Source organism: Amblyomma maculatum, chromosome 7 (genome assembly GCF_055883805.1).
Source record: "Amblyomma maculatum isolate TAMU_Amacu chromosome 7, ASM5588380v1, whole genome shotgun sequence".
NCBI classification, from domain to species: Eukaryota; Metazoa; Arthropoda; class Arachnida; order Ixodida; family Ixodidae; genus Amblyomma; species Amblyomma maculatum.
The window spans coordinates 54,024,628-54,042,469 of record NC_139350.1 but is presented as its reverse complement, the minus strand read 5'-3'; the positions used below and the strand labels follow the sequence as shown (position 1 = coordinate 54,042,469).

The 17,842-nt window shown below is 45.1% G+C and overlaps 1 protein-coding gene across 1 annotated transcript in view; it reads left to right on the top strand.

Annotated features, from left to right (window-relative positions):
- The window catches only part of LOC146183224 (cubilin-like), a 184,804-nt gene that overhangs the window by 41,967 nt on the left and 124,995 nt on the right, over positions 1-17,842 (top strand). Inside the window, exon 4 of the mRNA XM_084608348.1 lies at positions 17,150-17,389. Coding sequence (XP_084464474.1) covers positions 17,150-17,389 — 240 coding nt within the window. The remainder of the gene's footprint in view (positions 1-17,149; positions 17,390-17,842) is intronic.

The following is a 17,842-nucleotide window of genomic DNA, read 5'->3' as shown; positions in this document are numbered from 1 at the left end:
GGTGGCTACGTTTCGATGGAGGCGAAATAGAATGGCCTCCGTGTGCTGTGCGATGTCAGAGCACGTTGATGAACCCCAGGTGGTCGAAATTTCCGGAGTCCTCCACTACGGCTTCTCTCATAGCCTGAGTCGATTTGGGACGTTAAACTTCACAAATTGTATTGCAGACTTCTGACGGTTCTAAGGCTTTTATACGATAACAATGCCTTGCAAAACCAACCGTAATATAGTTTCTGAAGCTTCAAACTGAAATTAGCCGACCCTATTTCGCTAGGGAGAATAAAAAAAAAAAAACACATCCAATTTGATTACATATACCAAAATGAACGGGTGTTAAACTAGGTGGTTTTTAATGGGTTTGATTCACGTGGTCTGGGACGTCCCAAACCTACTTAGGAGATGGGGGAATGCGTAGTCGAGAAGTGCGGATAATTTCGACCGTCTAGGGTTATTTAACGTGCGCTGACATAGCGTAGTACATGGGCACGTTGCTTTTCGCCTCCATTTGAACGCGTCCGGCCGGAATCGAACCCTGGTCCCCCGGTTTAGTAGTCGAGCGCCCTGCAAGCACTTAGCCGCCGCGGCTGGGTTTGGAGTAAAGGGGCCTTTAAAGGCAAAAACCTTATTTGGCTCTTGCGTGGCGCGGGCGGGAAGCGTTCGCAGTAAGCTGTGAAAATACCCCGCCATGCTTGACTGGTTGCCATAGCAACGAGCCACGAAAGCGGCAAGTGGGACGACGGCATGCAAAATGGTAGCAAGGTGTTGTCAGGGGATGCCAAGGAGTGGAAAGGGCGCCATCAGAGGAGCAGAAAGAGTCCGAAGTGCATAGCGCTACTTATTACGTACTGGCGCGCGCCGCAAGAGGAAGCGGAGGTATCGGGCATCTTGCGCAGTGCGAAAGCGAGCTTTCGCCTTCATATAAATCATCATCAGCCGGACTGTACCCACAGCAGAGCGAAGGCCTCTCAAATTTTTCTCCAGTTAACCCCACACTGCGCAAGCTGCGTCCATTTGATCCCTGCAAGCTTCTTAACCTCATCCACCCACCTAATTTTCTACCGCCCCACTTGCAGGCTTACTTTTCCTTGGAATCCAATTGGTTACGCTTAGACACCATCGGTTTTCCTCTGTACGTGCTACATGTGCTGTCCATGCCCATTTCTTTTTCTAAATTTCAACTAGAATGTCAGTAACTTGAGTTATTTCTCTTACCCACTCTGCGCGCTTCCTATCTCTTTATGTTACCCCTACCTCGTCCTCAACTTAAGTCGAACCATTTTCGTTAACATCCATATTCCAGCCCCATAGGTGAGTACCGGTAGGAGGCAACTGCTATACACTTTCCTCTTAAACGATACCGGTAAATTGCTAGTCATAATGTGTGAAGACCTTCCAAATGCGCTCCATCTCAGTCTTATTCCCCTAGTTATTTCCCTTTCGTGATCCGGGTGTGCCGTTACTACCTGTCCTAAGTAGACATATTCGCCTACCACTCCCATCGCTTCGCTACCTATTATAAATTGCTCTTCCTTTCCCAGGCTGCTGGAAATTACCTTAGTCTTCTGCATATTATTCTTTAGGCCTATCTCTCTGCTTCTGTACAGATCATTAATCATTCATTGGAATGGGCCTCGAATTACGTAACAAGGCAATGCCATCAGCGAATTGCAGATTACTGAGATTACTGGAGATTGAGTATTCTCCATCGACCCTGACGCCTAACTGCTCTCATTCCATCTTTTTAAATATACCCTCTAAGCAAGCTGCAAACAGCACTAAGGAAATCATGTCTCCTTTCCTAACATTTTTTTTAAATTGGACTTTTATCATTTTCTTTACACGGAACTATGGTTGCTGTGCAACCACTATATATATCTCTGTGTTCTTTCACATACGAGCCGTATGTGAATGCCTGCATGACTGTTGAGGTTTAGACCGAGTCAAATGCTTTCTCGTAGTCAATGAATACTATATATAGAGGCTGGTTATATTCCGAGCACTTTTCTATCACCGAGCTGGTTGACAGTATGTATATGATCGATGGTATAGAGTACTCTTTCTGAAAACCTGCTTGATCTTTTGCTTGGCTGCAGACTAAGGTTTTCCTGATCCTATTAGCGATTACCTTAATAAACACCTTCTAGGTATCGGATAGTAAGTGATTGACCTCTAATTTTTCAAGCCGTTATGGGTCCCCTTTCTTATGAATTAAGCTAAAGTTAGCGTTATACCATAACTTTGGTATCTTTATTGTCCTCGAGAATTGTACAGGGTGGCTAGTTTTTCTAGCACGATATCCCCTCCGTCCTTCAACAAGTCTGTAGCTACGTGATCCTATCCAGCTGTTTCCCCCCTTTTCGTATTAGTAGTCAGTCATAAGTAGGCGGTATTAGGTGTATCTGCTGAATGTTTTGCCTTTCCCAGCTTAAAGAAGCTCCGTTTTTGGCGAAAGTAATCTTTTTCTTTAACATGCCCTCTGTTTTCCTTCAATGCATCGCCTTTTCCAGATCAGTGTAACTGAAGTGTTTGCTGACGGCGTTAGAGTGCTTACGCTTGTGGAAACCCGTCCCGTCTTTTCTAGGTAATGTAATGCCCTTTATTTCGCAATGTCACCCTGCAACTATCGGCGCTCTTGATTTGCACTGCAAACGCGGAGGCCGTTATACATCCATCGCCTAAAAAGTGCTAGTCGTCATCGCGGATGCTTCCTGCACTGTAGAATTGTTTGCTGGTGCGTCTTTCTCAAATAACGGTATTATTGGCTGGGATTTCCAGTTCGGACGCCTGCCGTCCTTAAGTCCACACTGTAGGCGTATTCTCTATGTTCTGCAACGTGTACCGTTAGATGGCGGTTCTCATTGAGGGCATCGACCTTCCCTTCGACTGCGTCGTGCCTGTTTCTCACACCACCGCCTTTCTTTACGCGGACAGTGACGCAGCGCCGGGTGATCCGTTCCTCTAAGCAGCGCATCGACGCCGGCCTGATGCAAGCCTCTTATACGTTTTTTTTTGCGACGCCTGCCAAGCCCGTGATGGATCGCTTGTTTTTACCGTTCTCCGCTGATATCTACTCCGACAGCAAATGTCTCTGCAAAACTCAGACAGGAGACCCATTCTTTGACAGTTCATTTAGCAGAAGAGTGGTCGTTTATCGTTGATGTCAATGGGTTTTTGTTCTTTTCTACTACGCTGGCGCCGTTGCAGTCAGTCCCGTAGACGAAAGTCCACATGGACGGCCTTTTGTCAAGGATGCAGTGAGTTCACGTGCCCTAGTAGACGACCAATGTGGTCGATGTGCCAATATCCGCAAAACAGCGGGCTTTCGTGGGAAATGAAGCTCTGATATCGTCAGTATCGTATTTTCTGCTTCTTCGCCTACACGTGCACACGGAGACCGTTTCCATATACATGACGTCATCTCACAACCTGGAGAAGGTTACATGCGGTGCGGGGCAAGAGTAAGAAACTATAGTTAGTTTCTGTTTCAACCATACTTCACAGAACCTAGCGACCGGAGAGCTGTCGACCTTTCAACACGAAACATACAATGCTCCTACACACTCCTTCTTTCAAAACAAAACTTATACATCACTCCTGCACATACATGCAGCGCGAGAGACTGCGGCCTTGTCTTGCGTCTGGTTTGATGGAATTTTTCCGAGCATCCTATGATGCAAGTTTTTCGCCACCCATTTTCCATTCCTGACAGAAACATCCATACTAATCAATTTGAAACGGTTGAATTATATTGTTCAATTTCCTTTTCTAATATTAATGTAGATTAACTTCTTACCAAGGCTCCTTGCTGAAGTCCTCAGGTAGTTGTCGTGTTCTTAATAAGCTCGCATCAGCTGTGTGGTATCGGGATCGGAGTATCCAAACAGTTGCCCACATCGTTCAGCATTTGGGTCCCTCTCTGTTGACTTTGGCTAGGTGCCTCTTATTCAGACTGAACTTGCGAAGGCATTCTATGCTCACTTGTGTGGCTCAGCGGGCAGGGCTCTCCGCTGTGGCGACGTTTGGATGGAGGTGAAAAGCACAGCGTTCGTATAGTGTGCATCACTGCACATTAAAGAATCCCAGGTGGTCCAAATTTCCGGAGTCTTTCACTACGGCTTGATTTGCTTCAGGGCATTCAAAACCAAACGCAGAGCGTCGGATGTAGTTCACCGCTTTTTGTTTTTTGTGGTCTTGGAACATGCAAATGTTGGCAGTGTATTTCTCACGGGCACATGCACTAAGGAGTCCTATACCAGCTTTATTGTTAACCAGGAGCTAATCATTCCTAAATCTTTGTAACAATCTGTTCCCCAGTGGTGACTATTGCTGCTTTTGCTGCTTGTCCTGAGTCTTTAACTCCTCGGCCTGACTGTTATTAGCACTGCAGCTATCCATGGTATCGCACTGGCTGAACGTGAAATTAGGATTTTATCTCATGCACATCACCTCACTCTCTTTTTTTAAAACAAAATTACTTTGGGCATTATAGTAAACCGTAGATTTTTTCGAGGTAACAGGTGCGACGTTTCATTTGCATAAATTTAAAGGACTTTGGTTGGGTCGCAGCGGCACGAGACCGCGTCATTATGGTGGTATAAGCTGAGGCTGTCGCACCCTCTAGTACCAAGAAATGTTTTTGCACCATGCAGGATCAGACAAGTGAAGCTCACTGGGATTTGCTAACCTTATCTATGAAGCGGAAAATGCATGTTTGAAGGTCGGGAAATCTCAGCCCTTTCTCGGGCACAAGTCCTCCTCGTATTCTTGGTTGTTGAGCTAAGCTTGCCTATACTATACTCATTCTCCCGTTGTGCGAGAGGAAAGTGCAGGTGATGTTCAGAATATACGTAACATTCGGAGGTCGTGGGTTCGGTTCCCACCATCGGCACGTTGTTTTTCCTTCTACTTTGTGTTTAATTATTTTTCCCCTAAAGAGATTACATTACTAATTTATGTTGATTATCGAAGTAAAAATAAAAAAAAAACATAAAGTACAATCCCCAATGCTTTCCTTGGCCTCGCCGACTGTTGTCTTCTTTCCTTCATGTATTATAACGAGTACCCTCATTTCCCCTTCATTTATCTGCTTCTATATATATATATATATATATATATATATATATATATATATATATATGTGTGTGTGTGTGTGTGTGTGTGTGTGTGTGTTGGTTGGTTGGTTGGTTTGTAGGGTTTAACGTCCCAAATCAACTCAGGCTATGAGAGACGCCGTAGTGGAGGACTCCGGAAATTTCGACCCCCTGAGGGTCTTTAGCGTGCACTGACATCGCACAGCACGCGGGCGGCTTACTTTTCGCCTCCATCGAAAAGCGGCCGCCGAGGCCGGGATTCGACCTCGCGTCCTTGGGAACAGTAGTCGGGCGCCGTAACCACTGCGCCACCCTGGCGGGGTGCATATGTTGTCGTGACGCTGGGACTAAGTCGACCCGGCCTTCACTTGGTAGCGTGCAGAGACTCCGGGTTGATGAAGGATTGAATCTTCGAAGTTGGTAAAATATATACAAGCAGGTTTAATGGCACTTTGAGAAAACCTATTTACAAGAAAAAAAAGGGTATATCAGCAAAAATGGCAAGCGTTAAGAGTTCAGAAGCGTCTGGATGAGCCGTTTGCCCAGGGCTCAGAGCGTGATTTCGTGCTCTGTAACGTCCTTAAATCCCCTATGTCCAGCCCCTGTCTGAAGATGCTGACCAATCAGTTCCAGGGCACACCCCTCAGATATCGGCAACCAATCGATCACATCACTGCACTGATGGTCTGATGCACTGACTGGTCCAGTATTGTTTCGTCGGGCGTGGTCACTTGTTGGCGGGTAGAGCTTGGGAACGGCGAGGAGGTAAATTTCGATTCTTCTGCAAAGATCCAATATGGTGGTTCCGGCAAGTGGATTTCCTTCTCAGAAACCCAAGTGTACGTGCGCGCCACGAATACTGCTCCCAGCATTGTCCCTTTCCGGCAATTGCAACTCTCTCCTGCATTCCCGGGAAATCCTCTAATGGCCGTAATCATCATGCTCCTTTCTTCTCCTGTAGGTCAGCGGATGTGTTACTCCGATCGTCTCCTTTGGACAATAGGCATTCCTCACTTGACAATAGCGCCTATCGACGGGAAGGGTGAACACTTGAACAAAAGCACATCCGGCTATTTCTGACAGGGCGACGTTTCTTTGTATTTTTCTTGAGGTTCCCTTGACAGGGCCAACTTAGCAGTTGCAGGGTCATGACAAAGCAAAGCATGCTCACACAAAAAGGTTCATGGAAACAGGCTCACTTAGAGCCCTTGCACCAACAGCACATATCAATACCATGCCCACAGGCGAACACCATGCACGGTCACAACAATGTATGTATGTATGTATGTATGTATGTATGTATGTATGTATGTATGTATGTATGTATGTATGCATGTATGTATGTATGTATGTATGTATGTATGTATCTATGTATGTATGTATGTATGTATGTATGTATGTATGTATGTATGTATGTATGTATGTATGTATGTATGTATGTATGTATGTATGTATGTATGTGTGCATGTATGTATGTATGTATGTATGTATGTATGTATGTATGTATGTATGTATGTATGTATGTATGTATGTATGTATGTATGTATGTATGTATGTATGTATGTATGTATGTATGTATGTATGTATGTATGTATGTATGTATGTATGTATGTATGTGTGCATGTATGTATGTATGTATGTATGTATGTATGTATGTATGTATGTATGTATGTATGTATGTATGTATGTATGTATGTATGTATGTATGTATGTATGTATGTATGTATGTATGTATGTATGTATGTATGTATGTGTGCATGTATGTATGTATGTATGTATGTATGTATGTATGTATGTATGTATGTATGTATGTATGTATGTATGTATGTATGTATGTATGTATGTATGTATGTATGTATGTATGTATGTATGTATGTATGTATGTATGTATGTATGTGTGCATGTATGTATGTATGTATGTATGTATGTATGTATGTATGTATGTATGTATGTATGTATGTATGTATGTATGTATGTATGTATGTATGTATGTATGTATGTATGTATGTATGTATGTATGTATGTATGTATGTATGTATGTATGTATGTATGTATGTATGTATGTATGTAGCGCGGTGAGAGGGCACAATCGAAAAATCATTCAAGACGTTCTTTATACCAGCTACCGTCATCTGCCGTAAACGCACCGAGAGCACCCGATGACTACCGTTTCGTGGCGTCGGCGTCGGCGGCAGCCCAAGCCACGCTTTCTGTTGTTCGCGTTAAGTCTGGGGATCGCGGTACATACAAAAATTTCGGATGTTATGTTTCGATAATGTAGCGCACTGCGTTTCTCAGAGGGTCGTATCTGGTAGCCTCACACCTCATGCCGTGAATATATCTAGGGATTGAATTTCTCCATTTAAACCGAAAAACACACGACTAAATAGGAATAACTTCATTTTCAAAATTCAGTCTTAACTGAGAATTAGTTCGACCTCCTGGGCACCTTTAACATGCACTGGCATCGCACAGCACACGGACTGGCATCCTTGGGCTCTGAGCGACGGTCAGTGCACGTTAAAGATCCCCAGGTCGTCGAAATTAGGCCGCGGTCCTCCGCTACGGCTTCTCTTTCTCTCTTCTCATTTTCATCTCCTCCTTCCTCTCTCTCCTTACGATGTGGTTTAGGTGCCCGCCGAAAACGTTTGACAGTCTTTCCTTTCCTGTAAACCAATTTTTACCAAGGAAGGTAGCATTGTAGACGTGCGGATCACACTCATACCTTTCTGCCTTTCTGGCTATTCAGCATGCGTTCCACCCAGTCGAATTTGAAATAAAAAAGTATACGTAGCGCTACGTGTTCATTTGTGCGTATACTTGAGGACCATGTGTTGCCCCGGTCGCCCGTGCCGCACAACTTCGAACTGGCGACGAAGTCTCTAAGCATGCGCCGGGCTGACGGCTAGCAGCAAAGGAGCTACGCTGGCAGCGGGAAAGCACACTGCTTTCCGCTAGTCATCTCCAAAAGGGTCAGCCTGTTTGCGAAGTGGGGGAAGTCTGCGGAACAACAGAGGCTTTCTATGAACTTGGCGGACGCCCTTTGACGTCTGAGGAGCGGCGATGAAGAAATAACCGCTAGGTGAGGAGCGCCCCAAGGTGAAGAGGTGGCTTCGAGGAGACAACGTTAATGAAGAAACACGAGTGCATGTCGACAGAGTGCACCCTAACAAAGAAGAAGTTGCAGCGCAAAAAGATATTACTAGTAATGACTTTAGAGCTCACCAATTTTCGTTCCCGTCCGGCTGAATCGGGAAAGCAGAGAACTTATGTTTGACTTTATGGGGGTCAGGAGCCTGGTGAGACGGTTTTGAGTTGAATTAAATAGCGAAAACTCCGCCTCTTCAGACATTTTTCTGCTATAAGAGCAACCCAACGATAAAGTGATAACCAAGTTTTTAAAAAACTTATGCTTTAGTTTTCTGTCATTTTATATCGTTTCTATCCTTCTCACTGGTTTCTTTAAATCAGATTTGATTACCATCGACAAGTGCAACTGTATTTACGAACATATGGGCATTGATTACTAGTAAATGCACTGCTGGTGCTGAAAAAGTGGTCAAAACTCTATATAAATGACATTTCAGTGCATGGAAATGCTACATTTTTTTACGAAAGAAGCGTACTTAATACGCACAAAATAATATTCACCGAAAGAAAAAGCGGAAAACGAAAACCCGCTGAATTTTCGAAAGTGAAAGCGCAAAAAAAAAAGTAAACTGCAGTATAGCTCGGCTAAACACGGCTATACATGCAGAGGCCTTATCTAGGCCAGTGCCGGGTGGGCGACCAGTGCGGTTGCATAGGGCGCGAGCTTGAAGTTGGCGCTGATCAGCGCTCAAAGCTCAACCTTCCCTCCTCCCCCTCCCTCCCCCACCCCATCTTTTGTCCGCCAGCCTCAGGCCTCCTTGTCTTTCATCCTTTAAATATCAAGAGACATCAGCCATGGGCTCTTTGAAGTGAAAAAAGCAACATCTTCGCTTGCAGAACCCCCAAAACGAGGGACGCGAAGACGGGCCTTCCCAAGTAGCCATGGGGATGCCTCGGGATGTGGCGTAGTTTTTGCCTTCTTTTTTTTGGCACACTGGAACGTCTACGCGGCACCCTCTCGCCATAGCTCCGCGAGTTAGGATGGACGGGAAGGAGGCGTGTGAAGAAACACTGTGCTCTCTGTCCAGTGCCGCTCTCAGTTGCGTTTTTTAGAGCGCAGCTCGCCCGTTCCTGGGTTTCGCGGCGGCGTCGGCGTCGTAGGCCTCGTAACCAGTTCCGCCTTCCTTTCAGCCCCCAAGTTTGAGCCGGCGCTAGAGCAATCGGAGCCTCGCAGGAAGAAGAGGGAGGGGGTGGGGGAGGTACACTCAGCGGCGAACGATGGGGGCAGGAGCGCGCGCAGCAACCGGAGCCGCTAGCGGGTCAAGACAACGTGCTGCGTAGAACACCGTCGCCGCCGTGCAGAAAGAGGAGCAACGTTAAACGTTTACCGCAAATATCCTAACCACTCACACAATTTACGAGATATGATAAGTTTGATGTGTCCCGAGTCAACAAGGCAGGTTTCAGCCATCGAAATACACAGGTCACGTTAATAAACTCTCAAAACAATTGTATCTTAATATCAGGCGTCCTCCAGAAAAAAAAAAAAAGAAAAGAATCGAGAATAGGTAAATATAAAGAAAAGAGTTTGAAGGCCGAGGGGGTGGGGGGGGAGGGATGGCTTGGCAGGAGATAATCATAATCATAGATAATCATAATCAGATTGACATTATTTTTTTAGACTTCGAAAAAGCCTTCGATCGCGTATCTCATAGTAAACTACTGTTGAAGCTAAAATCTTTACTGAAAAATGATACCTTGCTTGCATGGATAGAAGCTTATCTGTCCTTTCGTCAACAGAGTGTTAAAGTTGGTAATGTGTCCTCCAGACCTGTTTAGTTGAGTCAGGAATCCCTCAGGGATCGGTACTAGGACCACTCTTCTTCTTGATTTTTATTAACGACATCGCTTGTGAAATCCCACTGAAAATCAAACTTTTCGCAGATGACTGCGTGATTTACCATGAAATCCGTAGTTTTGAAGATCAGGTAGACTTAAACACATCTCTGGCCAAAATACAAGAATGGTGCCTTACGTGGCAAATGGCTATAAATAACAAAAAAACAGTCGCTATGACAATCACTCGTAAAAAAGAACCATTGCACTTTACATATTGTCTTGGAAACCATGCCTTAGCTACAGTATCAAGTTTTAAATATCTTGGATTAATAATCACAAGCGATCTCAGATGGAACCAACACGTAGGATACGTTGAAAAAAAGGCAATGAAAGGGCTCGGTTATCTGAGAAGAACACTGGGAAAATCAACACGCGACATAAAACTTTTGGCTTACAAAACGTACATCAGACCGATATTGGAATACGCTGCCGCTATTTGGGACCCCTACACACAAACCAACATCATCAAACTTGAAAGCGTGCAACGTAAATCAGTAAGATTCATTTATAACGCATATAACTGGCGCACATCTCCAACCCAACTCTTACTAGATGCCAACCTGGAAAGCTTAGCATCAAGACATTACCGGGAAAGAATGAAGCTTTATTACTTGCTTTATCATGACGAATTAGGAATTGATAAAACGCTTTATATTGAAACCGCTAACCCACGCACAACACGTTTCTATCACCCTAAAAGAGTTAAAGAATACTCCTCTAAAACCAAGATTTTTAAAGAATCATTCTTTCCTAGAACGACTCGCCAGTGGAATACCTTACCTGCTGATGTTGTCCAATGCACAAGTGTATCTTCATTCTGTCACGCGCTGTCCTCAATATATTGACACATTTGTTGTATTGTATTCACATCGGGGCGTCGCTTGCTGGTCTAACGTTGGCTTGTATTTATGATGAGTAGTTACGGCTCCGTGTATTGGCGCTATGTATGCATTGTGTAAATTGTATGTTTTGCAAAGCATTGTATGCCTACTCCTGCCTAAAGCCTGACACTCAGGCTGGCAGTATGTTCTTAAATAAAAATAAATAGATAGCAGAGCACGCCGAATGAAGTAAAGCCGGCCCTGATCTAGGCTTCGCTTAGCTACATTTTGCTTCGTTCACATTTTCCTTACCCCGTCTGACAGGTTTAGCGAAATATTTAACGGTACTTTAGGCTTTTATTAGCATCGAGAAGTACTGCTCAAGGTTTATTGCAACGATGTCGGAGGAGGTGAAGACGACGACATCCAAAGCGCAGCGCGAGATACTGACAGCACGTGAAGCAGCCTGCTACCCTGAGCGCTGCTCGCATTCTATTTCCGGCCACGCAATCGAACGGACGCTAGTAAAATGGGCTCCAGCGGAGCGGCGATAGCGGCCGCCTCAGAAATAGGATTGCTGCAGATAACGAGTATAAGGTTCTTCTGTGAAGACTTCTTATTGGAAGGATTGTTTCAAGCACTGTTTTTCTTCGCGCTGATTTGGGACCGACTTTGGCATTTCAAGGCCGAGGACTTCCGAGATACCCTGACTAAGACAGGAATGCTCCGTGACGGTCACTTTAAGGACGTATCAGGTTAACTACATCGAGGAGGTGACACTCAGCAGTTCCAAAGAAACCATGCAGCTACTAGCCGCGCAGGAAATGCAGGTGAGAGGGGGCGGTGCATGATCATCGACCACGAAGACCAGCAGGTCAAACTGTGGCTGCATTGGATGTTTCCAGGATTTGCTGACGAAGACATACGGCCGGCGTTTGCAACCATCGGAAGAGTCATCTCTGTTACTCGTGAATGGTGGAATGTTCATGGTATGCGAAGAAAAGCCTCTACTGTAAAGACAGTACTGGTGAAGATGGAGCCAGGTGTTAGTGTTGAAGACTTCCATCAGCAGCCAAGAGTTCGATAGATCTGGCCGTTGCGGTTGTGCCTAGTAGACAAATGCCTGCGCTTCCACGGCGCTGGCCACTAACGGTGACACCGTGGAATTCTTCGTCGTGCTAAATTCAAGCGGTTCGGTCATGTTGAGGCTGATTATATCCGCACCTATGCGTTGGCCACAGGAGCTGCTTTCGACCACGAAAAGGAGTTGCAAATGGATGCCGCCAAAGTGAAGGATGCTGCTAAGGGTTCCATAGGAGAGGAGAAAGCAGCAGTTACTACGGGCTCTTCACCGTGGAGAACACCAACATGCCCGACGACCAAGGCAGCGAACCTGAACTGCCAGGAGCTACCGTGGCCGCAAATGGTAAGGATAGCGGAACTAAGCGCTCCCCATACACCGAGGTGCACGAACCTGCCAGTAGCCATGCGTCCATAGACGTCGCTGACGGCCGCCTAGCAAACATTAGCGCTACCGTAAAGCGACCTCATGACGGTATTGCAAACGAAGTCACTAGTGAGCCTCCAGCCAGCGTCTTGGAGCCTCCAGCGGATACTATCTATAAGCTAAACAGATCCGGGTGTCCGGTTACAGGCTGCGATCAACCGTTTCCACTGACATACGAGTCAACAAAAATCCAGCGTTACGCCTTGGCTATGTCAGCCTACATGACGGCCCCAGTGCTGCACGAAATGTCTAGCAATGTACTAGATGTGAAAGGTCATCACTTTGCTCTCGATATCTTCATCTTTTTGTAGAAATGGTTCATGTACTGCCTTTGAAAATAGCTACACATAATGTCAGGGAAAAGAAATCAAAGCCAAGTGTGTCGACTTGTAACAGACATGGGACAAAGATCTCCTGGCGGTACGAGAGACGACATTAGACGAGAAGGAGACCGAGAGCATGGTGCGACGTTTCACTTCTAGGTATTATGCGACAGTTTTCCATGCAGTTAGAAGATAAGCGGAATGCGCCCTCTCTGTTAGAAAGCTACCGGTACATATTGCTCAAGCTTCTCATGTTGATCGGACGGCATATTAATATGCTCGGCTATGCCCACTTTGATGGGGAGTGGAGAGTAATCTACTTACGCATCTAACAGGGTCGAGGAGAAGGCGTATTCTTTGAACGTCGAGCAGTTCTTTTAGTGCAGAAAAGAAATTTGTCCTCATGGGTGATTTTAATTTTGTTCTGGCTGCTCGTGACCGAACGAGCAATAGGAGATTCAGTGGCAGGAGTACCGAATTATTGTCCGAGTTACTAAAAACAAATATGGGTACTGATGACGTGACTGATTGCTTAGAAGACAATCTGGACGGTACCTTTCACGCACTTACGGCGGTCGAATCACGCGTGCCTTGGTAGTGTTTATATGTCGGTAGACCTGCTTCCAAGGTGAAATAATTACGACCTGTGTACATTCGAGAAGCCTGTGTGCTTCTCGAATGCACTCCTTGCTGCAGTAGTGGCTAGGACGACCGCCCGTTCCTTGTTAGGTGCAAACGGGACTAAAGAATGCTTGTCTTTCTTACCTCAATCGTTTTTCTTCTCTACGGCCATCCTTTCACTTTGTAGTCGCAAGAAGTAGGGGATTCAATAACAAAGCATGGTTCTTTCGTTCTTTTCTTTTTTTTTTTTTTTTTTTGCTGCGACATTCGGGAGGATACTTTTCGCAAATTGGGAGGCGCGCGGTTTGCTTTGTAGGCGTGGGCGATGAATCGATCGTTTTGGCATAATCGATATTTTGCCTAAGGTGGGAGGGGGGGGGGAATGACTTGCTGATTTACGATGACTAGGAATAATACGATAGGTGTCCCACTGAAGTATTTTCGCGACAGCTAGCTGTATTGGAAAGCGCAGCTGGAACACCTCCGTGCATAAACTGACAAGTGGAAAGAAGCGAGGCTATCTATTTTTGCGAGGGCTACAGTGTTCAACTTATTCTTAATAAGTAAGGTGTTGCAAGTACGTGATGCAGGTATGGCACTGTTTCCGAATTCATGTGTGCAAACTACCGTATTTTCGTGGGGTATATCTGGGCCGCGATCTAGGAATGGTGCCGCAGGACATATTTCGAAGGGTGGAAGGCTAGAGTTGGGCCGTAATGTTTGCTCCAAATTGTCAACATTCGTCACATTTTCGTGACACAAGTGAAGCATTGATTCGCAAAATCTGCCAAGTAAAGCTGGGTCACGCATTACAGGATTGGGATGTTGGAGCAGAGAACATGCAATGGCAAATTCTCGGCTACTTCAGGGAAGTGGTTGTAAGTGGTAGATTTTTATCTGCACGTTCTTTTTCTTTTTGTACATCACTACCTGTGCACTGTAAAACTGAAAACACTCTCTTGGGCTCTATGTAATGTTGTTTTGCCTTAAACTATTGTACAAGGTCTTGTACCGTAGAGGTCAGGGCAGAAATGCATTGAAATGGGTTAAGTAGTGCAGGTAGCAGTAGCTGCCAAAAAACGTCCTTTTGAAGTTACACATGAAAAAATTGGCCATGAAAGCATTTGTGAAAATGGAAAGAAATATTCCTCCCCTGGGGCTTAATCCATCTAATTTGCAAGCACTTGGAGGCAATTCCTGCATTGCTGGGAAAGAGTCTACTTCTGGGACGTCTTGGACAGAAGAATCAATAAATATCTTCAGTTGGACACGTAAGAAATTAATTACTCCGTACGAAACGACGAGTGATTACCTGATTATATAATAAAGCTCATGAGGCTGCACAGTAGCTGGCGTTCGAGAATGTCTGGATACCACTGTGAATCGGATGCAAGGCCTGCTCGAATCCGCAAGAACATGCACTGGTTTCTAGAAACTAAAACAAAAATATCAGTTCAAGCTCGTGAATGGCTCTCGAAGGTCTTTGTTGTCTTTGAGAAAATTTTCATACGACGAGCCAAGCTGAGAATGGTTGATTATAAATTCCCCGTATGAAATGGGTTCATTGTAAACATCATTTTGTGTTTTTATGAGAACAGCGACAGCTCGTGAAGAGCGGGCCTTCATTTTTTTCTATTTTGTTTTTACCTGCCATGTCGGTCGAGGCTCGTAAAGGTTCGTGCATAGGAGAGCTACGTTGGGATGTCAGCGTAGGAGGAGTCAGGGTGACGCTGCCCCCAAATGTTTTACTAGGTCATCGGCTAGTTTAGGCAAATCTCGCACTCATCTTAGAGTCGAACCGAGCGCTGTTTTCGGGACTAAATCAATGCCAAGTGATGCGCGAAGCAATCCCTGTGCGCAAGGAGTCAGCAGTCTCATTCTTATCAACAAAGCAAACTGCGCCGGCAGCAGCCAAAGGCCCAAGCGTAACGGACAAACTCTTTCAATGAGATGAATGCCGGCGAACGACCCTTCCATGAACTTAGTGCATGAAGCGTCAAAAGGGCCACCGATGAGGCAAATATCAGAAGGGCAGCATTGGCCCGACGGACGTTCCCCCTGCGCCGCCGCCACGTGGCAGGCGCTGCATGCGTGCGCGTCTGATGGTAGAGGGCACCGCGATGGGATTTCGAAGTCTCCCGCGGGCTCTATTTAACTTTTGGGGCTCCTGTATTGGCCACCGCGCTTGCCCAGCTGTGAGACCATGGAATGAACCGAGGAAGAACGCGGTTTTGAAGAAAATGACTCAACAAGACCAGCAAGAGAGGCACTGAAGTGCCTTTATATTTGAAGAACTCCCTCACCAGCAGCGTTGGCATATATATATATATATATATATATATATATATATATATATATATATATATATATATATATATATATACATATATATATATATATATATATATATATATATATATATATATATATATATGAAGGAAAGAAGCCAACAGTCGGCGAGGCCAAGGATTCCTTGGCCTCGCCGACTGTTGGCTTCTTTCCTTCATGTATTATAACGAGCACCCTCATTTCCCCTTAATTGATCTGCTTATATATATATATATATATATATATATATATATATATATATATATATATATATATATATATATATATATACATGTATAATAAGAATCACGCTAACGAGCTGTTCCAGTTTGCGACTGCAGGTATGGTGCACACCGAGACTGAGCAGAAAATTACAGAGAACTCCGGACTGCTGGAAGAACCGATTAATGGTATCATGTCATTAAGTGTCCACCGAGTTTTTCAACGCGCAACTCGAATGATTAATTTTTACAGGCACGGTATAAAATGTTCTACCTAGTATCAGAATTGCTACAACGTATTACGTTGTAAAAGGCGATTCTGTTTCTAAGGTGCACGTAGATCACAATTTAGAAAATAAAAATGGCATTTTGCAGTGCTGGAAAAATCAACATGAATATGGTGCAGAACATGCTACCAAATACAATTTGGATAAACACCTGATGCGTTTGCAGGCTGGCATAATATATAGCACCCTCAGTCACGATATGAATGAGACTAAAGTATTCTGATTTTGAGATATATATTTTCCATTGTCATGTCGTGCTATAGGACAAGGAAGAGAAGAAGCACCGACAGCTTCTTAATTTCGTTTTTATCCATTTTCCATTGCGATGTTCCATTATGTCCTCGCGTCAAAACCTAGCCCTATAGCACAGATTGTTACCGAATTCATAATTCTTCACTGTTTTCCTCTGCCCACCTGAAGCTTTCCGCAGAGGCATGGCAATGACATGACAGTTGAAGCCACTATTTAAACCTCAATAATTTAACACACCTGTGCACGTCTTCGACCAGCGAGGAAAAAGTCAGGTTTAACCATGACTAAACCAATGGTCGTGCTAAATTTGCACAACATTCCACTAGAGCAGCGTGTTTAACGAGCTTTCGGTTAGGTTTCGGTGGCTCGACAACAACTGGTGCCACAGTTGCTATAGGAGTTATGAGTGCTGATAACACACTAAATGACGTTCAGGAGCGACATGGCTGGGTGAGCGCTATTTCACACTAAAACATTAAAGGAACGCAGTTCTAACCTCCTTCCTCTACACTGCCACAACCGCACAATCATTTCATTGCACTCTCAAATGGCTGATACCACCATATCTGAAAAAAAAAAATGTAGTTTATCTTCTAAATGCCATTGAACGACTTCGAGTAGCGATTGTGGTTCAATGTGCGCATTTGGATTTTTCACGGGAAGATGTCCATAGATCTCCCATCGAATAGTGTCCCACTGTTTTCTCGCAGTGGGCCCGTGCGAGGAGCGCCACTCCCAGGAGGAGTTCCAGCTGTGGAGCCCCGGCTTTCCCGAGCCGTACGCGAACAACCAGAAGTGCTGGTACTACATCCGCCGTGCCAAGGACGCCGTCTGCGGCCTCGAGCTCACCTTCGTGCACTTCGACCTGGAGCAGAGCGATGGCTGCGTCTACGACTACCTCGACGTCGATGGGCAGAAGTTGTGCGGATCCATCACGTCGGGAGCCGTCCGTGAGTCGCACTCTGTTCGAGTGACGTGCCTACTTGGCGTGGCCTCTGAGGTCGCCGTATATCACGTGCATTCCCTTGTGGAACGACGTTAACAACCGGTTGTAATTCGTGTATGTTACCTTCCTGGTTGTTTAGACAAGCTTGTTGTGCCTCATGTATTGCAGCCTCAAGGTGGTACACATTCAAACTCATATCGCTTCCCCGGTGCATGCAGAAAACACCCAAAACTGGGATGCGAATGCGCTTTTACACTGCAGGATATTGGCGTCCGGTCTGTAAAGTCATATAAGATGGTAACAACGCATGAACTTTCAGGCCAGTAGTGACTTAATACTATTAGTGATTTTGAAAACAACGGAATAACACACGCTTTTCGACTCGCGCGATCTAACGCCGACGCAACTACCGGTAACATTGTTCAGAAGGGAACAAGGGCTTATCTGTATTTTTCCA